The 26163-nt window shown below is 42.1% G+C and overlaps 1 protein-coding gene across 2 annotated transcripts in view; it reads right to left on the reverse strand.

The window, feature by feature from the left end:
- The window catches only part of LY75 (lymphocyte antigen 75), a 1208875-nt gene that overhangs the window by 180565 nt on the left and 1002147 nt on the right, over window positions 1-26163 (reverse strand). For both annotated transcript variants that reach the window (XM_053698349.1, XM_053698347.1), the window contains 2 exons: window positions 4529-4658; window positions 4168-4394 (listed from right to left, as the gene is read on the reverse strand). In XM_053698349.1, coding sequence (XP_053554324.1) covers window positions 4168-4394; window positions 4529-4658 — 357 coding nt within the window. The remainder of the gene's footprint in view (window positions 1-4167; window positions 4395-4528; window positions 4659-26163) is intronic.

Raw genomic sequence — 26163 nt, forward strand, 5'->3', positions numbered from 1 at the left:
CAGAATGCCGCTGCAGCCGTGATCGGCGCAATGCATGCAAGGGGTTGCAATATAAAACCTTGTTGAACAAACATTTTCTTAAGGTAACCCTCTAATTTTTTATCCATTGGATCTGAAAAAGCACAGCTATCCTCCACCGGGATAGTGGTACGCTTAGCTAAGGTAGAAACTGCTCCCTCCACCTTAGGGACCGTTTGCCATAAGTCCCTTGTGGTGGCGTCTATTGGAAACATTTTTCTAAATATCGGAGGGGGTGAGAACGGCACACCGGGTCTATCCCACTCCTTAGTAACAATTTCAGTAAGTCTCTTAGGTATAGGAAAAACCTCAGTACTCGTCGGTACCGCAAAATATTTATCCAACCTACACATTTTCTCTGGTATTACAACTGTGTTACAATCATTCAGCCGCTAACACCTCCCCTAGTAATGCACGGAGGTTTTCCAGTTTAAATTTAAAATTTGAAATATCTGAATCCAGTCTGTTTGGATCAGAACCGTCACCCACAGAATGAAGCTCTCCGTCCTCATGTTCTGCCACCTGTGACGCAGTGTCTGACATGGCCCTAATATTATCAGCGCACTCTGTTCTCACCCCAGAGTGATCACGCTTACCTCTTAGCTCTGGTAATTTAGCCAAAACCTCAGTCATAACAGTAGCCATATCCTGTAATGTGATTTGTAATGGCCGCCCAGATGTACTCGGCGCTACAATATCACGCACCTCCCTCTGAGCGGGAGATGTATGTACTGACACGTGAGGCGAGTTAGTCTGCATAACTCTCCCCTCGTTGTTTGGTGAAATTTGTTCAATTTGTACAGATTGACTTTTATTTAAAGTAGCATCAATACAGTTAGTACATAAATTTCTATTGGGCTCCACTTTGGCATTGCAACAAATGACACAGGTATCATCCTCTGAATCAGACATGTTTAACACACTAGCAAATAAACTTGTAACTTGGAAATACAATTCAATTAGAATAATATTAAAACGTACTGTGCCTTTAAGAAGCACAGAAGATCTATGACAGTTGAAAATTAATAAATTGAAACAGTTATAGCCTCAATCCTTGTAAATAACACAACTTTAGCAAAGGTTTAATCCCATTAGCAAAGATAACAAATTCTGAAAGCAGGAAACAAATTACAGAATAAACGTTTTTTATCTCAGTCAAACTATAATTCTCACAGCTCTGCTGAGAGAAATTACCTCCCTCAAAATAAGTTTTGAAGACCCCTGAGCTCTGTAGAGATGAACCGGATCATGCAGGGAATACAATGAGTTGCTGACTGAAATATTTGATGTGTAGAAAAAGCGCCAAAAAACGGCCCCTCCCCCTCACACACAGCAGTGAGGGAGAACAGAAACTGTCAGAAAACAGATTAAGCAACTGCCAAGTGGAAAAATAGTGCCCAAACATTTATTCACTCAGTACCTCAGTAAATGAAAACGATTTTACATTCCAGCAAAAACGTTAAACATAATCTCTAGTTATTAAACAGCTTTATGTATTTCTTACAGTGTAATTCTAGTGAAGTACCATTCCCCAGAATACTGAAGTGTAAAGTATACATACATGACATTATATCGGTATGGCAGGATTTTCTCATCAATTCCATTGTCAGAAAATAAAAACTGCTACATACCTCTATGCAGATTCATCTGCCCGCTGTCCCCTGATCTCCTCAGATGGCCGAGAAACAGCAATATGATCTTAACTACTCCGGCTAAAATCATAACAAAAACTCTGGTAGATTCTTCTTCAAACTCTGCCAGAGAGATAATAACACACTCCGGTGCTATTTTAAAATAACAAACTTTTGATTGAAGATATAAAACTAAGTATAATCACCATAGTCCTCTCACACATCCTATCTAGTCGTTGGGTGCAAGAGAATGACTGGGAGTGACGTAGAGGGGAGGAGCTATATGCAGCTCTGCTGGGTGAATCCTCTTGCACTTCCTGTTGGGGAGGAGTAATATCCCAGAAGTAATGATGACCCGTGGACTGATCACACTTAACAGAAGAAACAATCACCAATACTTTGAGAGAACAATGGAAAATCAACATTTTATTACCTTATCTCTTCTTTATCACACTGGGAGTGTAATTTCTTCTGCTGGCTGTGTTTACAAAGCTTATCTATAGCTGGTACGCGCGGCCACAAACTTTCAGAATAGGTGGGGATACCACTTGCTAAATTAACCATTTCAAATGCCAATATAAGGGTAAAGGAGCTACTTGTAAACAATTTAATACACTCCAGCAGGTAAAGTGGATCATTGGGAACAAATTAAAGGGGATAAAATATTTGAGTAAACTGTCCCTTTAATGATGGAGTATGAACCAAGATATTGTCCAAATACGGTGCCATCAACACTCCTTGGGCCCTGATCACTGAAAGAGGCGTCACTAAAACATTGGTGAAAATTCGAGGAGTGGTTGCCAAACAGAATGGTAGGGCCACAAACTGATGTTTGTTTAGAAAGGGAAACCAAAGATATCTGTGATGATCCAGGTATATAGGGATGTGTAGATACACATCCTTCATCTCTATAGAGGTCATGTACTGACCTGAACCACCAGAGGAAGAATGGATCTTATAATCTCCATCTTGAAAAAGGGTACCCTCAAGAACCTGTTTAGGATCTTCAGATCCTACCCTTCTAGTTCCCACGGGAATAGGGCCCTCAATTCCTCCTGTACGTGTTTGTATTTTGTATTTTGTCCTGTATCTTACAAGTCTTGTATTGTTTTATTTAAATGAATTGTATCCATGGACAGCGCTGCGGAATATGTTGGCGCTTAATAAATAAAGTATAATAATAATAATAATAATCTAGGATGGGTCTGAAACTTCCTTCATTCTTTGGGACTATGAAGAGGTTTGAATAAAACCCCATCCCCTGTTCCTCCAGGTACTGGAGTAATTATTCCCATGATCTCAAAATCCTTCACCCACAGTAAGATGGCTGTATTTTTTTTCTGGCCTCCCTGACACATGAGACAGACTACACCTCTCTTGAGGTGGGTGAGATTTGAAACTTTTCCTGTATCCTTTTGATTTAACGCTATATATTATTATGTATTTGTTGACATTGCTTTTAATGTGTTTTCTTCTAGATTAAATGCTATTATTAGTACTTTATTTTTAGGTCCTTTGTACATTTATATTAATTAACGCACTTTGTCTAATAATTTTTTAACCCCTTTTTATAGCAGCTTTTATTAGTGCTCCCTGTTCATATTTTTTGAGCCTATAAATGGTACCTGTTCCCAACCAGAATACACCCAAGAGTAGATAATACGAGTGAACTTTGCTTTAGAGGTTGCACAGAGAGAGGCACATACATGCATATGTGGTAGCATTGCAACTCAACAGCACAAACCTGGTCACGAATTTCAGACATTTTAAGCACTATATTTCACAGGCAAATACACCTCACACCAACACAAGCCTTACTACATGAGCCAATACCAGGCCTTACCACACACAATTGTAAACTAGTGATGAATATTTTGATGGCAACTCAATTATGTATTGCCCGAAATTGGATTTACTAGCACATAAAGACTGCTGGGTCATGTATACAGAAGCAATTTGCTGGAGTGCTCTAAGATCTAGAGTATTGGTAAACCGGACTCCCTCCCTCTCATAAAGAGATGCTTACATGAGTAACCAGACACGAATGAGGCGACATATGTACCCATGATGAATACCAATAAATACACCTTGTTTGTGATTAGGACATAAGCTAACTTGATTAGAAGCTCCCAGTTTAGCACGGTTGATGAGGTAGTTTGGGACACCCACTGAAAGGGGCTGGGTAAACAAAATTAGCAGAAACTCCCCACCTCCCCTGCATATGAAAAGACAGATAACATAAACAGGAGCCTGCAGGAGTCTGTAAACGCGTGTATACATCTGGCACTGTGGGTCTTGGTTAGGAGTCTGAAAATCAGCATAATGTTCTTAAAAAATAAGCAAAACTATACATTTTTATAAAAACACTACCAGATGGGCTACATAAATGGATCATCTAAAGAAAAATCTAGTGTACAGTGTCCCTTTAAGAAGAGAATGTTGCCCATAACCACTGATATTGATAGTTTTAATGTATCAAGCCAATGTATGAATGGGGATAGTGTAAGATCATACTCACATCTCTGCTTGACAGTCCAATCCACATTGGAACATCCAAAAGGCTACCCTTGACTGCAAGAAATGCAAGCTGGTATTGGTCAGTTATGCTAACCAGTTCCATCTGATGTTTTTTGCATTCTGTCAAGGCATTATACCAAGTTAAATTTTTCTGAAGGATTTTGTACTTTTGACCTTGATATTCTTCATCTTCAGGCACATTCGGTTTGGTTTGGTTTTCGACCAGATCTGTAGTAATAAGATATCAAACCATTAGATATAAAACTAAGCTTTTAAAGTTTCCGATTCTCTGTTTTAATAATAAAATAATTCCATATTTATAGTATATTTTCAATAAAACAATTTTGCCACAAATTCCTCACCTTGAGGTTTTTGACAAAGGGCCACATTTTTTGTTTCTGCGCAACTTGTTAGATCCCATGTTCCAATAAATCTTGATTTGCGGTCATTCAGAATGAACACACACTGGCTGCTTTTTTCATGGTCTAAAAGCTGGAGAAAATATGTCAGATCACAAAAGGGAGTGAAATTGTACTATCAATAAGGAATGTTATAAACTTAAAACAACATTAACTCCAGTAAATTTAGTTGGCATGTATAGGAGACAGTATTTTCAAATATATTAGGGTTTTGTTGTTTTTTTCCTTCTATTAAAAAAAACAAAAGAAACGTACCCTTTTGCATACAACCCCCCCCCCCCAAATAATTAAATTGTACTATCATAAACTTCATAGAAATCTGAATTTAATGTTCCTTTACCTTTAGTACAATGGTTGCACTGTATTATAGGACTCATTGAAAATATAAACTGCTTCATATAAACATATAAGTAAATAGTTATGACTGTTCAACATAATAATAAACTAAATTTGTGTTTTCTGTGGCCTCATTTGTACAACTGGCACCCTTTAAACAATGTATTCTGCGTCATTAGAAAACATTTCTGCCGTTACCTAAAATGAATATAGTAATAAAAGCATGCATAATACTACAAAATGTGAAACAATGCTTGCTCCTTACAGTAAAAACAAGTCAGAAGGCTCAAATCATACAGTCTCATTGGGAAGTTTCTGCACTGGATATATACTGTAATACTTCTTGGTCATGGGACGATACATTAGCACGATTAAATAAATTAGGTTCACATGCTGATGCGGCAACTTTCACTTTTTGTTCTGGAAACATCAGAAAAACAGAATTTATGCTTACCTGATAAATTACTTTCTCTTGCGGTGTATCCAGTCCACGGATTCATTCTTTACTTGTGGGATATTCTCATTCCCTACAGGAAGTAGCAAAGAGAGCACACAGCAAAGCTGTCCATATAGCTCCCCCTCTAGCTCCACCCCCCAGTCATTCGACCAAAGGTTAGGAAGAAAAAGGAGAAACCATAGGGTGCAGTGGTGACTGTAGTTTAAACAATTTTTTTTTTTACCTGACTTAAATGCCAGGGCGGGCCGTGGACTGGATACACCGCAAGAGAAAGTAATTTATCAGGTAAGCATAAATTCTGTTTTCTCTTGCAAGGTGTATCCAGTCCACGGATTCATCCTTTACTTGTGGGATACCAATACCAAAGCTTTAGGACACGGATGAAGGGAGGGAACAAGACAGGTACCTTAAAAATGGAAGGAACCACTGCTTGCAAAACCTCTCCCCCAAAAATAGCCTCAGAAGAAACAAAAGTATTGAATTTGTAAAATTTGGCAAAAGTATGCAGGGAAGACCAAGTCGCTGCCTTACAAATCTGTTCAACACATTTTTGAAAGCCCATGTGGAAGCCACTGCTCTAGTAGAATGAGCAGTAATTCTTTCAGGAGGCTGCTGGCCAGCAGTCTCATAGGCCAAACGGATGATGCTTTTCAGCCAAAAGGAAAGAGAGGTAGCAGTCGCTTTCTGACCTCTCCTCTTACCAGAATAGATAACAAATAAGGAAGATGTTTGTCTGAAATCCTTATTTGCTTGTAAATAGAACTTTAAAGCACGAACTACATCAAGATTGTGTAATAGACACTCCTTCTTCGAAGATGGATTAGGACACAGAGAAGGAACAACTATTTCCTGGTTAATATTCTTGTTAGAAACAACTTTAGGAAGAAAACCAGGCTTGGTACGCAAAACTACCTTATCTGCGTGGAACACCAAGTAAGGTGAATCACACTGTAAGGCAGATAATTCTGAAACTCTTCGAGCAGAAGAGATAGCTATCAAAAACAAAACTTTCCAAGATAACAACTTAATGTCTATGGAATGTAAAGGTTCAAACGGAACCCCTTGAAGAACTGAAAGAACTAGATTCAAACTCCATGGCGGAGCCACAGGTTTATAGACAGGCTTGATTCTGACTAAAGCCTGAGCAAACGCTTGAACGTCTGGTACCTCTGCCAGACGCTTGTGTAACAGGATAGACAAAGCAGATATTTGTCCTTTTAAGGAACTAGCTGACAATCCTTTCTCCAGTCCTTCTTGGAGAAAGGACAATATCCTGGGAATCCTAATCTTACTCCATGAGTAACCCTTGGATTCACACCAACAAAGATATTTATGCCATATCTTATGGTAGATTTTCCTGGTGACAGGCTTTCTAGCCTGAATCAGAGTATCTATAACTGACTCAGAGAACCCACGCTTTGATAGAATTAAGCGTTCAATCTACAAGCAGTCAGACGTAGAGAAACTAAATTTGGATGCTTGAACGGACCCTGTATTAGAAGATCCTGCCTCATTGGCAGTGACCATGGTGGGACAGATGACATGTCCACTAGGTCTGCATAACAAGTCCTGCGTGGCCACGCAGGCGCTATCAGAATCACCGAAGCCTTCTCCTGCTTGATTCTGGCAACCAGACGCGGGAGGAGAGGAAACAGTGGAAAAACATAAGCCAGATTGAAGGACCAAGGCGCTGCTAGAGCAGCTATCAATACCGCCTTGGGATCTCGGGACCTGGACCCGTAGAGAGGAAGTTTGGTTTTCTGACGGGACGCCATCAGATCCAACTCTGGGGTGCCCCATAGCTGAGTCAGCTGGGCAAATACCTCCGGGTGGAGTTCCCACTCCCCCGGGTGAAAAGTCTGACGACTTAGAAAATCCGCCTCCCAGTTGTCTACTCCTGGGATGTGAATTGCTGAGAGATGGCAGGAGTAATCCTCCGCCCACCTGATTATTTTGGTTACTTCCGTCATCGATAGGGAACTCTTTGTTCCCCCCTGATGATTGACGTAAGCTACAGTCGTGATGTTGTCCGACTGAAATCTGATGAATTTGGCCGCCGCTAGTTGAGGCCATGCCTGAAGAGCGTGGAATATCGCCCTCAGTTCCAGAATGTTTATCGGGAGAAGAGTTTCTTCCAGAGACCATAAGCCCTGAGCTTTCAGGGAGTCCCAGACCGCACCCCAGCCTAACAGACTGGCGTCGGTCGTTACGATGATCCACTCTGGCCTGCGGAAACATATTCCTTGAGACAGGTGATCCTGAGACAACCACCGGAGAAGAGAATCTCTGGTCTCCTGGTCCAACTGAATTTGAGGAGACAAATCTGCATAATCCCCATTCCACTGTTTGAGCATGCATAGTTGCAGTGGTCTGAGGTGTATCCGAGCAAAAGGGACTATGTCCATTGCCGCAACCATTAGTCCGATTGTCTCCATGCACTGAGCCACAGATGGCCGAGGAATGGAATAAAGAGCTCGGCAAGTAGTTAAGAGTTTTAGCTTTCTGACCTCCGTCAGAAATATTTTCATTTCTACCGAGTCTATCAGGGTTCCTAGGAATGGAACTCTTGTGAGAGGGGAGAGAGAACTCTTTTTGATGTTCACCTTCCACGCGTGAGACCTCAGAAAGGCCAATACAATCTCCGTGTGAGACTTGGTTCTTTGGAAAGTTGACGCCTGAATTAAGATGTCGTCTAGGTAAGGCGCCACTGCTATGCCCCGCGGTCTTAGAACCGCCAGGAGGGACCCTAGCACCTTTGTGAAAATTCTGGGAGCAGTGGCCAACCCGAAAGGAAGAACCACAAACTGAAAATACTTGTCCAGAAAGGCGAACCTGAGAAACTGGTGATGATCTTTGTGGATAGGAATGTGCAGATACGCATCCTTTAGATCCACGGTAGTCATATATTGACCCTCCTGGATCATTGGTAAGATTGTCTGAATGGTCTCCATCTTGAATGATGGGACTCTGAGGAATTTGTTTAGAATTTTGAGATCCAGGATTGGTCTGAAAGTTCCCTCTTTTTTGGGAACCACAAACAGGTTTGAGTAAAACCCCAGTCCTTGTTCTGCAATTGGAACTGGGTGGATCACTCCCATTGTATGTAGATCTTCTACACAGCATAAAAACGCCTCTTTCTTTGTCTGATCTGTAGACAGACGAGAAATGTGGAACCTTCCCCTTGGAGGAGAGTCCTTGAATTCTAGAAAGTATCCCTGGGCTACAATCTCTAATGCCCAAGGATCGTGTACATCTCTTGCACAGGCCTGAGCGAAGAGAGAGAGTCTGCCCCCTACTAGATCCGGTCCCGGATCGGGGGCTACCCCTTCATGCTGTCTTGCTGGCAGCTGCAGGCTTTTTGGCCTGTTTACCCTTATTCCAGCCCTGGTAAGGTTTCCAGTTTGCCTTCGGCTGTGAAGCGTTACCCTCTTGCTTTGCAGCCGGAGAGGATGAAGCGGGGCCGTTCCTGAAATTGCGAAAGGAACAAAAATTAGCTTTGTTCTTTGTTTTAAAGGCTTTGTCCTGAGGGAGAGCATGGCCTTTTCCCCCGGTGATATCTGAAATAATCTCTTTCAATTCAGGCCCGAATAGGGTCTTCCCTTTGAAAGGAATGTTCAAAAGCTTGGATTTAGACAACACATCGGCCGACCAGGACTTTAGCCATAGCGCCCTGCGCGCCAAAATGGCGAAACCTGAATTTTGCGAAGCTAACTTAGCTATTTGGAAAGCGGCGTCAGTGATAAAAGAATTAGCTAGCTTTAGAGCCTTAATTCTATCCATAATTTCCTCATATGAGGTCTCCGTCTGGAGCGAGTCTTCCAGCGCCTCAAACCAGAAGGCAGCTGCAGTAGTTACAGGAATAATGCAGGCAATAGGTTGGAGAAGAAAACCTTGTTGAACAAAAATTTTCTTAAGTAAACCCTCTAATTTTTTATCCATAGGGTCTTTAAAAGCACAACTGTCTTCAATTGGTATGGTTGTGCGTTTAGCTAGTGTAGAAATAGCCCCCTCCACCTTAGGGACCGTCTGCCACGAGTCCCGCATGGGGTCAGATATGGGGAACATTTTCTTAAAAACAGGAGGGGGGACAAAAGGGACACCTGGCCTATCCCACTCCCTAGTAACGATATCCGCAATCCTCTTAGGGACCGGAAACGCATCCGTGTAAACAGGGAACTCTAGGTACTTGTCCATTTTACACAATTTCTCTGGGATCACCAAAGGGTCACAGTCATCCAGAGTAGCTAATACCTCCCTAAGTAAAACACGGAGGTGTTCTAGTTTAAATTTAAAAGCCAATGTATCTGAATCTGTCTGGGGAGGAACCCTTCCTGAATCAGAGACTTCCCTCAGACATCAAATCCCTAAAGGATGAATCCATGGACTGGATACACCTTGCAAGAGAAAGAAAAATTAAAAACAAAAGTTATCCTTACCTGATAAATTAATTTCTTTCATGGTGGTGAGAGTCCACAAGCCATTACTGTTTGGATTAAATTTTTGGCCACTAGGGGGAGGCAAAGATTCCCAAAACTACAAGAGTACTATGTGCAGAATTATGTAACATTATTTTTTGCATTTAATGTCCATTTAATCCCTATTTTTGTGAAAAATGGGTGTGTCTCGTGGACTCTCACCACCATGCAAGAAGTTAATTTATCAGGTAAGTAAACATTTTTATAAGGTGGTGAGAGTCCACAAGTAATTACTCCTGAGAACTCATGCCCAAACTAATTTCCAGACATTGGAGGAGACCCAACAGAGAAAACTGACTACAAGCAGAAATTTAGAAGTAACAATCACTGACACGGTGATATAAGGTACTGTTTACAGCCATGTTTATTCTGGTGGGAGTAATTATACTCTAGTAGGTGGATTTTTCATAGGATATCTTGATTAACTTAAACCATCTGGTTTTATTGAACTCATGACATTCTTTAATATTTTTTATAAGCTGGAAATATGTAAAGCGAGATGCCCCTGGTATTTTTGGTAATTTATGTATGTTTTCACATATTAAAGTTTATTCATTGTAATTTGAATTAGACTTATCGATCTTCTGATTGATTCTCTTATTGTCAGGGTTACTGTGCCTTTAAGCAGGGATTTGCATAGGAACTATCTCATTGGTTGCCTAGGTTATAAGTTCCACCATTTCCTGTGGCTCCTTGCTTAGTATTTTGTAGTGTAATCTACCTTTACCTGAGCCCAGCTTGTGTTCCTATTGCAAGCCTCTATTTTGGATTACAATTTAAAGTTTCATCTATTCTCAGTGGAAGTGGACTTTAACCTTTATTCACCTACTTCTGAATTTGTTTGCCAGTATTCTGAAAAGGAAGTCAGTGTGAATCTTTCGCTACAGTTTCCTAATTTCCACTAAACCTTTCTCACCTGCATTTTTACTTGTGCTGAATCAACACTGAATCTGCAGCAGCAGCTGCAAACTGCCACTTCTCCCTCTGCTGCAGCTAATTCAGCATACAGAGCCTCAAGCATCAGACCAGAGATTGCCGCACAGATCAGCTCACTTCTCAATACTCTCCTCCTGCTTTGTTTGCAAGTACTTTTCAGGAGTAACGGCTATCATTGTCAGCTGACCGGAGGGCGGATTAACCAACCTGTACCGCAAGTATCTTTTGTTGCTTTTCTTACAAAGTATCATTTCCATATTTAGTTTGAATAACTGCAAGCAAGTCTAATCCTCTTAAAGTGATACACCTCAGTTTAATGTTACCATACTAAGAGGTGCTGTAAGAATTTGTGTTATAAAATCCTATTGGAGTTATAAGGATTACCAATTTCCTGAATTGACATTCTCAGCACTCTGTATCCTAGTATCTGTTTTCAGTCTGCAACTTATTGATTGAAGTATTCGATAAACTGTTTATTCTATTATTTTACACATACCATATGTGTTTTCAGTGTTCTTAATTAAGGAACATTTGAATCAATCCACATTGGGATATTTGTCCATCATATTGATTTTGCACTATTCTTGCTGGGATTTCACTCCTCAATAGTGAACTCATATTTGGAACAGTGATACATTTAAACATTATTACTCTGCAATTGTGTTCCAGAATCTAAAGTCAATTAAGTTTGAGATAACCTCACATAATACTAAGCCTGTCATGGAACCAGCAGAGCTTCCACAAATAGTATACAATTTATCCCAAAAGGTGGATCAGTTAGCCCAGGCTGTGCACGACCTACAGGTAGAAAATCAATCTCTAAGGGGTATTATCAGGGAGTCCATATCTCCACAACCCTCACAGGTACTACAAACCTCTGAACCATCGGTATCATTACCAGAACGTTTCTCCGGCAACAGGAAAAACTATAGACAGTTTAAAAATTCCTGCCACCTTCTATTTAATTTAAGACCTCGTAGCTACCCTACTGAGAGAATCAAGGTACTCAGTACCATTTCATTTCTGAGAGCTGAGCCACGCACATGGGCAGATAATCTGTGCGAGCATAATGATCCGGCATTAGCCACTCTAACAGATTTCTTCAATGCAATGGATGAACTGTTTCATGACACCGATGTCCAGATGTCTGCCGAAGCATCTATGAGAAGCCTGAAACAAGGCAAAAGACCTGTTGAGGACTACATAACCGATTTCAAACTGTATGCTGTAGACACTCAATGGAGTCAAATTGCCTTACGTAACCAGTTTCGCTTAGGTCTTTCGGAGGCATTAAAAGATGAACTAGCCAGAATAGAGCTCCCAAAATCACTGGAGGCCATCATGAAAACTGCTCAACAATTAGACTGAAGACTACGCGAAAGGAAAGCTGAGATATTTTCTACAGATGTGCGTCCAAATGGTTTTAACATTCCAGCCATACCTTCAACTACCCAACCAAGAACCACTCCTACTCCTATGGAAATAGGTGCAGTCAGAGGGCCTCTGACTTCAGAAGAACGCTATCATGACCAAAAAAAATCTATGTTCCTGAACCTATGAGAACTTCAATTATTCAGATCCATCATGACACCCCGCTATCTGGACATCCTGGCATACAACGTACCTTAGAAATAATTTCAAGGTCCTTCTGGTGGCCCAAGCAAAAGGACTCTGTGCAGAGTTTCATTCGTTCCTGTCAGATTTGCTCTGTATCCAAGCCAGAAAGAAGACCTCCTTATGGTCTACTGATTCCTATACCAGCTCCAACCAGACCATGGCAACACATCTCCATGGATTATATCGTTGAACTACCCAATTCCCACAATCACACCACTATCTTAGTTGTAGTCGACTTACTTACCAAGATGGGACACTTCATACCTTTTCACAAACTCCCCACTTCGTCTGAGACAGCTCTGCTCTTTCTGGATAACATAGTTAGACTCCATGGTTTCCCTACCATCATAACCACCGATAGAGGCACTCAGTTCACCTCACGTTTCTGGACCAAACTATGTGAACTTACTCATATGCAACATCGTTTCACCACCTCTTTCCACCCACAAACAAACGGTCAATCAGAGAGATTGAACCAATGGCTTGAACAATTTCTACGTTGCTATTGCTCTTACAACCAGACTGATTGGGTGAAATACCTATCAATGGCCGAATTCGCCTACAATAATGCTGTGAATACGTCTACGAAATATTCACCCTTCTTCGCAAACTATGCTTTCCATCCAGATTTCGTAATTGCCTCTCCAGATGGTTTGAATTCACCCTCGATAGAAGATCTCCATGACTCTCTACAGCAGAATTTCCAGATTATACATGAGAACATTGAGAAAGCTCAACAGGTTCAAAAACATTACTATGACTTTCGAAGAAGGCCTCCTCCTCATTACACCGTGGGTGATCTTGTATGGCTATCTACCAAAAACCTGAAATTACAAATCCCTTGCAAGAAATTAGCCGGCTTATACATTGGACCTTATCCTATCGTTCGTGTCATTAATGACAATGCTGTTACACTAAAATTGCCTGACACAATGAAGATCCATCCTACATTCCATGTCTCACTTCTCAAACCATATACACCATCTAGAAGTTCCCTAACCCTATTACCACCACAGCCTCTCACCTTGGATCAGGATGTGTTTGAAGTTCATTCCCTACTGGATTCCAGACGTAAAAAGGGAGAATTACAATATTTGGTACACTGGAAGGGTTATTCCTCTGAAGAAGACTCTTGGGAACCGGCTTCGAATCTGAATGCCCATAGATTGGTTACTCTATTCCACAGGAGGTACCCGGACCGACCTAGACCGACAACTGTGGCACAGTTGCCTTGAGGGAGGGGTCATGTCAGGGTTACTGTGCCTTTAAGCAGGGATTTGCATAGGAACTTTCTCATTGGTTGCCTAGGTTATAAGTTCCACCATTTCCTGTGGCTCCTTGCTTAGTATTTTGTAGTGTAATCTACCTTTACCTGAGCCCAGCTTGTGTTCCTATTGCAAGCCTCTATTTTGGATTACAATTTAAAGTTTCATCTATTCTCAGTGGAAGTGGACTTTAACCTTTATTCACCTACTTCTGAATTTGTTTGCCAGTATTCTGAAAAGGAAGTCAGTGTGAATTTTTCGCTACAGTTTCCTAATTTCCACTAAACCTTTCTCACCTGCATTTTTACTTGTGCTGAATCAACACTGAATCTGCAGCAGCAGCTGCAAACTGCCACTTCTCCCTCTGCTGCAGCTAATTCAGCATACAGAGCCTCAAGCATCAGACCAGAGATTGCCGCACAGATCAGCTCACTTCTCAATACTCTCCTCCTGCTTTGTTTGCAAGTACTTTTCAGGAGTAACGGCTATCATTGTCAGCTGACCGGAGGGCGGATTAACCAACCTGTACCGCAAGTATCTTTTGTTGCTTTTCTTACAAAGTATCATTTCCATATTTAGTTTGAATAACTGCAAGCAAGTCTAATCCTCTTAAAGTGATACACCTCAGTTTAATGTTACCATACTAAGAGGTGCTGTAAGAATTTGTGTTATAAAATCCTATTGGAGTTATAAGGATTACCAATTTCCTGAATTGACATTCTCAGCACTCTGTATCCTAGTATCTGTTTTCAGTCTGCAACTTATTGATTGAAGTATTCGATAAACTGTTTATTCTATTATTTTACACATACCATATGTGTTTTCAGTGTTCTTAATTAAGGAACATTTGAATCAATCCACATTGGGATATTTGTCCATCATATTGATTTTGCACTATTCTTGCTGGGATTTCACTCCTCAATAGTGAACTCATATTTGGAACAGTGATACATTTAAACATTATTACTCTGCAATTGTGTTCCAGAATCTAAAGTCAATTAAGTTTGAGATAACCTCACATAATACTAAGCCTGTCATGGAACCAGCAGAGCTTCCACAAATAGTATACAATTTATCCCAAAAGGTGGATCAGTTAGCCCAGGCTGTGCACGACCTACAGGTAGAAAATCAATCTCTAAGGGGTATTATCAGGGAGTCCATATCTCCACAACCCTCACAGGTACTACAAACCTCTGAACCATCGGTATCATTACCAGAACGTTTCTCCGGCAACAGGAAAAACTATAGACAGTTTAAAAATTCCTGCCACCTTCTATTTAATTTAAGACCTCGTAGCTACCCTACTGAGAGAATCAAGGTACTCAGTACCATTTCATTTCTGAGAGCTGAGCCACGCACATGGGCAGATAATCTGTGCGAGCATAATGATCCGGCATTAGCCACTCTAACAGATTTCTTCAATGCAATGGATGAACTGTTTCATGACACCGATGTCCAGATGTCTGCCGAAGCATCTATGAGAAGCCTGAAACAAGGCAAAAGACCTGTTGAGGACTACATAACCGATTTCAAACTGTATGCTGTAGACACTCAATGGAGTCAAATTGCCTTACATAACCAGTTTCGCTTAGGTCTTTCGGAGGCATTAAAAGATGAACTAGCCAGAATAGAGCTCCCAAAATCACTGGAGGCCATCATGAAAACTGCTCAACAATTAGACTGAAGACTACGCGAAAGGAAAGCTGAGATATTTTCTTCAGATGTGCGTCCAAATGGTTTTAACATTCCAGCCATACCTTCAACTACCCAACCAAGAACCACTCCTACTCCTATGGAAATAGGTGCAGTCAGAGGGCCTCTGACTTCAGAAGAACGCTATCATGACCAAAAAAAATCTATGTTCCTGAACCTATGAGAACTTCAATTATTCAGATCCATCATGACACCCCGCTATCTGGATATCCTGGCATACAACGTACCTTAGAAATAATTTCAAGGTCCTTCTGGTGGCCCAAGCAAAAGGACTCTGTGCAGAGTTTCATTCGTTCCTGTCAGATTTGCTCTGTATCCAAGCCAGAAAGAAGACCTCCTTATGGTCTACTGATTCCTATACCAGCTCCAACCAGACCATGGCAACACATCTCCATGGATTATATCGTTGAACTACCCAATTCCCACAATCACACCACTATCTTAGTTGTAGTCGACTTACTTACCAAGATGGGACACTTCATACCTTTTCACAAACTCCCCACTTCGTCTGAGACAGCTCTGCTCTTTCTGGATAACATAGTTAGACTCCATGGTTTCCCTACCATCATAACCACCGATAGAGGCACTCAGTTCACCTCACGTTTCTGGACCAAGCTATGTGAACTTACTCATATGCAACATCGTTTCACCACCTCTTTCCACCCACAAACAAACGGTCAATCAGAGAGATTGAACCAATGGCTTGAACAATTTCTACGTTGCTATTGCTCTTACAACCAGACTGATTGGGTGAAATACCTATCAATGGCCGAATTCACCTACAATAATGCTGTGAATACGTCTACGAAATATTCACCCTTCTTCGCAAACTATGCTTTGCATCCAGATTTCGTAATTGCCTCTCCAGATGGTTTGAATTCACCCTCGATAGAAGATCTCCATGACTCTCTACAGCAGAATTTCCAGATTATACATGAGAACATTGAGAAAGCTCAACAGGTTCAAAAACATTACTATGACTTTCGAAGAAGGCCTCCTCCTCATTACACCGTGGGTGATCTTGTATGGCTATCTACCAAAAACCTGAAATTACAAATCCCTTGCAAGAAATTAGCCGGCTTATACATTGGACCTTATCCTATCGTTCGTGTCATTAATGACAATGCTGTTACACTAAAATTGCCTGACACAATGAAGATCCATCCTACATTCCATGTCTCACTTCTCAAACCATATACACCATCTAGAAGTTCCCTAACCCTATTACCACCACAGCCTCTCACCTTGGATCAGGATGTGTTTGAAGTTCATTCCCTACTGGATTCCAGACGTAAAAAGGGAGAATTACAATATTTGGTACACTGGAAGGGTTATTCCTCTGAAGAAGACTCTTGGGAACCGGCTTCGAATCTGAATGCCCCTAGATTGGTTACTCTATTCCACAGGAGGTACCCGGACCGACCTAGACCGACAACTGTGGCACAGTTGCCTTGAGGGAGGGGTCATGTCAGGGTTACTGTGCCTTTAAGCAGGGATTTGCATAGGAACTTTCTCATTGGTTGCCTAGGTTATAAGTTCCACCATTTCCTGTGGCTCCTTGCTTAGTATTTTGTAGTGTAATCTACCTTTACCTGAGCCCAGCTTGTGTTCCTATTGCAAGCCTCTATTTTGGATTACAATTTAAAGTTTCATCTATTCTCAGTGGAAGTGGACTTTAACCTTTATTCACCTACTTCTGAATTTGTTTGCCAGTATTCTGAAAAGGAAGTCAGTGTGAATTTTTCGCTACAGTTTCCTAATTTCCACTAAACCTTTCTCACCTGCATTTTTACTTGTGCTGAATCAACACTGAATCTGCAGCAGCAGCTGCAAACTGCCACTTCTCCCTCTGCTGCAGCTAATTCAGCATACAGAGCCTCAAGCATCAGACCAGAGATTGCCGCACAGATCAGCTCACTTCTCAATACTCTCCTCCTGCTTTGTTTGCAAGTACTTTTCAGGAGTAACGGCTATCATTGTCAGCTGACCGGAGGGCGGATTAACCAACCTGTACCGCAAGTATCTTTTTTGTTGCTTTTCTTACAAAGTATCATTTCCATATTTAGTTTGAATAACTGCAAGCAAGTCTAATCCTCTTAAAGTGATACACCTCAGTTTAATGTTACCATACTAAGAGGTGCTGTAAGACTTTGTGTTATAAAATCCTATTGGAGTTATAAGGATTACCAATTTTCTGAATTGACATTCTCAGCACTCTGTATCCTAGTATCTGTTTTCAGTCTGCAACTTATTGATTGAAGTATTCGATAAACTGTTTATGCTATTATTTTACACATACCATATGTGTTTTCAGTGTTCTTAATTAAGGAACATTTGAATCAATCCACATTGGGATATTTGTCCATCATATTGATTTTGCACTATTCTTGCTGGGATTTCACTCCTCAATAGTGAACTCATATTTGGAACAGTGATACATTTAAACATTATTACTCTGCAATTGAGTTCCAGAATCTAAAGTCAATTAAGTTTGAGATAACCTCACACTTATAGACCCCCTGCTTATAGCGCCTACATTTTTTTTGTTAATCTCTATTTACTTAATTCTACCTGGGATGGGTAGAATTGTTGCTGTTAGAACATGGGGTTAGGTTTGAGTGCACAGACAACTTGTTTCTTAATTGGGGTAGGACTTCCAGGTGGGTCTGGAATAATCCTGTTTTGAGGAGGAGGACCTTTAGTTCTTAGATTGAAGAAAAGAACAAGAGAGACTAGTAGTTCTATTAATTCCCTTAGACTTCTTGTCCTGAGAAAGAAAAGCTCATTTACTTCAAATCACAGTAGAGATTATGTCTAGAATAGGCCCAAACAACATTTTTTCTTGAACAGGAAGAGATCAAAGACTTTGAAACCATGTCAGCTGACCAAGACTCGAGCTATATACCTCTTATGGTCAAAACCATTATGCCAACAATAGCATCACAGATAAAAGCATTTGTTGACCTAAGAAGTTTCAAACTATTTTAAAAATCATCATCTAGAGAATATTTTGAGATTTGCTCAGAAAGATAGTCACAGCCGCTGCAACACGAGCAATACTGATAGCTGGTTTGAATAGGTAAACTGCTTGTGAAACAACTCATTTTCTTTCTAATGGGTCTTTAAAAGATGCACTATTCTCTAAAAGAGCAGGAGTTTTGTTAAAGTGGAAATTGCACAATCCGCTTAAGGTATGTTTTCCCAAAGCTCTATAATAGAAGCCGGTAAGGGAAATATTATCTTGAACACTGAAGATGGATTAAAAAGAAGACCAGGCTTAGACTCAGTAATCACCACTGGGGCAGGAAAAACATCTGGAGCTTTAATAGAAGCTTTGAAAATAAAATCCAATTATTTGACTGATGTTTTTCAGAAGGCTTAGAGTCTTGCACCCCTAAATTACATAAAACCTCCTATAGTAGAGTGTGAACATGTTCAAGCTTGAACATAGAAGAGAAGGATTATGTATCCTGATCAGCAACTGGCTCTTGATCATCAGACCTTACTTTTCCCACAGAAAGGTGAACCTGAGGTGTTTAGAGTCTGAAAGTAATTGTTATCAGATCTGATCTTTAGAGATTTAGAATGTCTAAATTAACAACAGGCTGCTTGTAAGAGATTCTTTAGCACTTACTTGGGGTTAACCCCTTCCACACTGACAAATAATAATAATATAGAAACAAGCCTTCAGCACGCTAATCCGAAACATGCATGCAGAGGCGCACGCTTCAGTAAAGAAAATTTACTTTAAATAAATAAAAACATTTATTATAATATCTATTAAAAATATGGCATAATTTCCCATTAAGATAAATGTGGTTGTCAGAAACTTTACTGCCCTCAAATGTATTACATACAGTATTGTAAGTATAAAGAAATATGTGGTAGTGTCTATATAGCAAATTATCCCCTGGCTATGCGATGCACTATACAATATGTACCTGCTAATAGCCTGCGGGCTATGTGAGTGATTGAAAAACAAAATGTATTCTTACCTGATAAATTAATTTCTTTCTTGGTACTGAGAGTCCACAAGACCCCACTCTTGGGATTACATCACCTGGCCACAAGGAAGAGGCAAAGACACCCTAAACTAGAGCTTTTAAATATCACTCCTACTTCCCTCCCAGTAGTAGTATTGCTGAGGATAGGAAGAAACGTAAGAAAGATAATAGAGTTAAGAGATGCATACTAGGACTGCCACCACCCGAAAAATTGGGTGTTTATGTGTATTCTCACTACCAAGAAAGAAATTAATCAGGCAGGAATACATTTTGTTTTCTTTCTAATGGTAGTAAGAGTCCACAAGACCTTACTCTTGGGATATCCAAAGAATGTATTAGTGATTTACAACATCATCCATTTTAACCAAGAACCAAATTAAGACTCTATGGAGGAGCAATAGGCTTGATTACAGGTCTAATTCTTACCAAAGCCTGCACAACGGACTGAATATCTGGCAAACAAGCTAATTTCCTGTGTAACAGAACAGAAAGAGACAAAATCTGACCCTTAATAGAACTGGCCGATAAACCCTTACTTAGGCACTTCTAAAGAAACTGTAAAATCCGTAGAATTCTCACAGAATGTCAGGACTAAACTCGATAGCGCGCCAAGACAAATAAACTTTCCATACTTTACGATAAATCCATCTGGAAACAGGACCGTGAGTCTGAATCAAGAGTTTCAATTACAGAGTGTAATGCTCGTGGGATATATTCCTCTATCAGACCGAACTCGGCCAGTAGTCTTGTTATCCCGGCGTTGAGCCGGAAAGATAGGGAATATCCCAGAGCAGAGAAAGGAAGGCACTCACCACAGGCAGGGCAGTCCCCAGCGGCAACGGCAGAGTGGTCCAAGGACAAACCACTAGAATGGTCAGGCAGGCAGTGTTTGGCAACAGCAAAACAGTCCAAGGACACACCACTACATTGGTCAGGCAGGCAGGATTTGGCAACAGTATATCAATCAAGAAGTTAGGGGCTATAGCAGACAGAGTAGTCAGACAGGCAGAGTTCAGCAGCATTAATAAATCCAGCAATTTAGGGGTTAAGAGGCAGAGTAGTCAGACAGGCAGAGTTCAGCAATGGTATAACAATAAGGCAGTTAGAAAAGTAAGATATATCACACCCAGGAGCACACAAAGTAACACCTATACTTGGGCAGTGATAGATCATACAAGAAACACTTACATAGGCGTAGGATTCGCGCCACAAGCGTCTGACCGGCATCAGAGAGGGAGAGAACCGTGCAGCGATGATGTCAGCGCCGCACGCCTCCAGACCCGACACAGCCCTAGGCAACGAGCAGGTAAGGAGACGCTGCGCCCCTAGCAACGGCTAGAGCGTCACGGCGTGACATAGCCCCCCACTCAAGGGTTCCCTCCGTGAACCAGATTCGGCCTCAAAGGATGAGCAGCATGGAATCTTGAGACCAAGGATGGAGCATGCACATCACGGGCAGGAACCCAGGAATGATCTGCTACCGAGTAACCCTTCCAATGTATCAGATGCTGCAGTTGTCTGCGTCTGTATCTGGAGTCCAGGATTTTAGCTACTTCATATTCAGGTTAACCACAGGAGTGGAGGAGCTTGGAGCCGGGTATATCTGTTCTTGATGTAAGGTTTGAGTAGTGAGATGTGGAAGACTAGGTGGATGCGTAGGGTTTTGGGCAAGGCCACTTTGTAGGCAACAGGAGACTGTCTTTTCAGGACCTTGTAAGGGCCGATAAACCTAGGCCCCAATTTGTGACAGGGTTGACGTAGACGAATGTGTTGAGTAGAGATCCAAACACGTTCACCCACTGGGATGGCACGTACAGAAGCTCTATGACGATCAGCAAACTTCTTATATCTAGAGACAGCTGAACGTAGCTGAGAGCGAATACGTTGCCAATGAGTGGTGAGTCTAGTGACGTGTCGGTCGGCAACAGGAATCCCAGTGGCGTGAGCAGAAAGAGGAAGACACGAGGTTGATACCCTGCTGCAGCTTGAAATGGAGAACATCGAAGAGAAGAGTGCCAGTGAGTGTTTCTTGCCAGCTCAGCTAGGGGTAACAACTCAGACCAGTTGGTATGGCGAGCGTTGACAAAGGCTAGGTTTCAAGATCCTGGTTTGCTCTCTCAGTCCGTTGGTTTGAGGATGGTAGCCAGAAGACAAAGAAACAGTGGTTCCAATTAACTTACAAAAGGCTCCCCAAAAGGCATAGATGAACTGTGGACCTCTGTCGGAAACAATATTCACAGGAATGCCATGAAGTTGTACCACATGCAAGAGAAACGATAATTCTTGGGCAGAAGGCAGTTTGGTTAGGGGTACAAAATGAGCCAGTATGGAAAAGCGATCCACCACAACCCAGATGAAATCCATTGTTATGTGTGTCCATGGTTGTTTGGGAATGGATAATGGTTGGAGCAAGCCAGGAGACAAAGATCGGGGAGTCTTATTGGCAGCACAAGTCCTGAAATCCTGAGCGTCAGACTTCATAGTAGGCCACCATACATGTTGGGAAAGACGCTTGAAAGTCCTAGTCGAACCAGGATGTCCTGAGAGTTTGCTATCATGAGCCCAGGCTAGCATAGAGGTACAAAGAGGATATCGGAGGCCACAGGGCCTCCAGGAGGTTTACTAGACTGGGCACGTTGCAATCTTTGCAGAAGGGTGGTATTTAGTTGAGCAACCACACAGGAGGTATGATGTGTTCAATAAGAGCTTCAGAGGAGTCACCTGAGTGGGGGAACTGACGGGAAAGGGCGTCCGCCTTCTTGTTCTTGGTCTTGGTCCCAGGAAGATAAGAGACCACAGAGTTAAAACGGGAAAAGAACAAGGCCCACCTGGCCTGTCGAGGATTGAGTCGATGAGCAGTCTCTAGGTAAGTCAGATTCTTGTGGTCGGTGAGGACCTGAATGGGATTGGTGGTGCCCTCTAACCAATGACGCCATTCAGTCAAAGCCATCTTAATGGCTAAGAGTTCACGATTCCCCACATCGTAGTACCTCTCAGAAGGAGTAAAGCGTTTAGAGAAAAAAGGCTACAGGGTGTGACTTGGAGGTCAAAGGATCCCTTTGGGTAAGAACAGCTCCAGCTCCTATCTCGGAGGCATCAACCTCTAAAGTGAACTGTAGGTCAGGATCAGGATGGCGGAGCACAGGAGCTGAACAGAAAGCCTTTTTTCAGACAAGAGAAGGCACTTATGGCTTTGGGAGGCCAATGTTTACAGTCTTTGTTTCGTTTTGTCAGTTCAGTAAGAGGAGCGACTGTTTGTGAAAAGTTCTTTATAAACTTGCGGTAATAATTAGAGAACCCCAAGAACCTCTGTAATTCCTTTAAAGAAGTTGGTTGATGCCATTCTAGAACTGAAGTGAGTTTAGCAGGATCCAGGGCAAAATTTTCTTTTGAGATGACATAACCAAGGAATTGGATCTGAACTTGATAAAACTCACACTTGTCTAGCTTGGCTACCAAAGAATTGTCTCTGAGACGTCGAAGAACTTGTCTCATGTGTTTGTGATGCTCCTCTAAAGTGGAAGAGAAAACAAAGATGTCATCAAAATAGATTATGACAGTGCGGTTGAGGAGATCACGGAAGACATCGTTGACAAATGCCTGGAAGACTGCAGGGGCGTTACACTGCCCATAGGGCATTACAAGGTATTCGTAATGCCCAGATCTTGTGTTGAAGCGGTCTTCCATTTGTGGCCTGGAAAGATACGAATCAGATTGTATGCCCCACGTAAGTTCAATTTGGTGAAAAAGCGAGCATCCTGGAGTAAGTCATACAGTTCGGTTATTAATGGTATGGGATAGAGATTAATGGTATGGGATGGTTATGTTTTTCGAGGCCCTGTAGTCGATACAGGGTCTGAGCCCGCCATCCTCCTTACTGACAAAAAAGAAGCCTGTCCCAGCAGGAGAGGAGGAAGGGCGAATGAAACCTTTAGCTAGGTTCTCTTGGACGTATTCCTCCATGGATTTGGTTTCAGCTTTGGAGAGTGGATAAGTCCTCCCTTTAGGAAGTGGGGCTCCGGGAAAGAGGTCGATCTTGCAGTCATAAGGACGGCGGGGTACATCGGCTGTTTTTTTCTCAAACACGTCCGCAAAGTCTGTGTATACTGAAGGATTGTTAGAAGGAGTCTGTATACTGGCTATGGGGATATGGGGCAGAGGAGTGACTTTAGCAAGGCAGAAGTGGAAACAGGAGGTACCCCAGGAGTTGTCCCTCAGGCCAGTCGAACTGTGGATTGTGTACCCGAAGCCAAGGAAGGCCAAGGATGACAGGCTTTGCTGGGGAATGAATGACCTCAAACTGCAGCTGTTCAGTTTGAAGGACCCCCACAGTCAGTGTCAGGGGTGCTGACTCAAAATGGATCAAGCCTGAACCAAGGGGGGTGCCATCCAGAGTAGTTATTTTGAGACAATGTCTTTTCTGTAGAAGAGGCAAGCCAGCTTGAATCATTAAACGGTGATCCATGAAGATCCCGGTTGCCCCTGAATCAATGAAGACTTGAGTGTGGACAGTATTCTGAAGGAAGGTAATGGTAACAGGTACCAGGATCCGAGAGGAGTGAGGGGATTTAGTAGAGATCATGCTTAGAAGTACCCCTGTGTTCTCCCCTAAGCATTGGCTTTTCCCGGCCGAATGCCACAGTTCTTTAGTTGGTGGGAGTTAGATCCACAATAAAAGCATAGTCTCAATCTCCTTCTCTGTCTTTCTGACTATGAAGGTTTGAAGGAGGAGATATCCATGGGTTCCTCCACTGAGGTAACTGGAGCTGCTGAAGGGGTAGAGGATTTTGCCGAAACTGTGCGAACAGGAGGACGGGAGGGAAGGACCCTCCTTGTTCTGTCTCTGGACTCTTTCGAAAGTCCAGACTGATACAAAGCGTTATAAAGTCATCCAAAGAAGAAAGAATATTGAGATAAGTGAGTTCATCTTTGATGCGTTCATGCAGACCCCTCCTAAAGGCTGCCTTGAGAGCACTGCCATCCCAAGTGGTTTCAAGTGCCAAGGTGCGGAACTCGATGGCAAATTGTGCCACAGTTCTATTGCCCTGGCGGAGATCCAGGAGAGAATATTCTGCAGCAGAGGTACGGCCAGAAGCCCGAAACACAGACGATAAAGCAGAAATGAACTCATCAGCATCATGCAGGAGTGTAGCATTCTGTTCCAAAAGGGGAGAGACCCAGGCTAGGGCCTTGTCTTTCAGTAAGGAAATAATAAAGGTGACTCTTGACTGTTGAGACTGAAAGGTGTGAGGATCATTGTAAAAGTGCAGCCTGCATTGGTTTAGGAAGCCCCTGCAATCAGTAGTACGTTCATACTTGTCAGGCAATGGTATCCAGGGTATACTTCCAGAAGCAGAGAAAGACGTCACAGTACTAGAAGTAGGGGCTGGTGGTGAAACAACAGGAGTGGTATTCCTTGCTGTGACTAGTAAGGAGAGTTGAGCGGTAATAGCTTGGAATCCATATTCTGCAACTGTGTGGTATGGGTTCCTAACATCTGTCCCTGAAGATAAACAGCTTGTGCCACCTCATCTGGCTGCATGGCCCAAGTATAATGTAATGCTCGTGGGATATTGCTCTATCAGACCGAACTCGGCCAGTAGTCTTGTTATCCATGCGTCAAGCAGGAAATATAGGGAATATCCCAGAGCAGAGAAAGTTAGTAAGATGAGGAACAGATTCAGACAGGATGTCATGAGATCTCTCTCTAGAGAACCCCAATAGTTTATAAGCTAAAGAAAAATCTGGTTGAGAGACAAGCGGCACAAATAATCTGCTTCCCAATTGTCCACTGCTGGGATGTGAATGGCTGAGATGGTGCATTGATATACTTCAGCCCAGTTCAGAATACAAGATACTTCCTAAATTGCTAGGGAACTACGCATTCCCCCTTGATGATTAATGTATGTCATCATTGTTATGTTGTCCGATTGAAAACGGATAAATGGGACTGAGCAAAGCAGGTGCCACTACTCTAATTCATGTAGATTGCTCTTAGCTCCAGGACATTGATGGGTAATTTTGCTTCTTGAGGTGACCAAAATTTTGCTTCTTGAGGTGACCAAATGCCCTGAGCCCTCTGAAGACCCCCTACTGCTTCCCATCCAGACAGGCTGGTGTCCATGGTAATCTCCCAAGTTGGACGGTAGAACCCCTTGCCCAGGGATACCGGGCAGGGAGCTGTACACTTAGAGAGAGACCATCTAGTAGAAGGGTCTTAGCGTACAGACAGACAGGTCGGACTGGTCTCTGTTCCACTGCCTTAGTATGCACAGTTGGAGAGGTTGCAAATTAAATTGTGCAAGTGGCATGGAGCCTGACGCCGTAACCATGAGGCCCACTACCTCCATGCACTGAGCTAAAGAAGGATAAGGAGTGTCTGAAGCTTCCGACAAGCTTATTGAAGCTTGAGCATGCGTTAGTTGTGAGAAAAACCTTCATAGCCACTGAGTCTATGATAACTCCCAAAATAACACACTCTTGTTCAAGGTGTGAAAGAACTTTTGGCTACATTGATCTTCCAACCATGATTGCGAAGGAACCAGAGTAACTTCTCAATGTGAGCATTTGCTAAAGGTAAAGATGGCGCCTGGACCAAGATATAGTTTAAGTAAGGAGCGACCGCTACCCCTTGAGCCCAAATCCCTGAAATAAGTTTTCCCAGAACCTTTGTAAAAATTCTGGGAGCAGTAGCTAACCCAAAGGACAGAGCAGTGAACTGGTAGTGCCTGTTTAGAAAGGCAAAGCATAGCAACTGATTATCCTTATGGATCAG

Source organism: Bombina bombina, chromosome 1, assembly GCF_027579735.1.
Source record: "Bombina bombina isolate aBomBom1 chromosome 1, aBomBom1.pri, whole genome shotgun sequence".
NCBI lineage: Eukaryota > Metazoa > Chordata > Amphibia > Anura > Bombinatoridae > Bombina > Bombina bombina.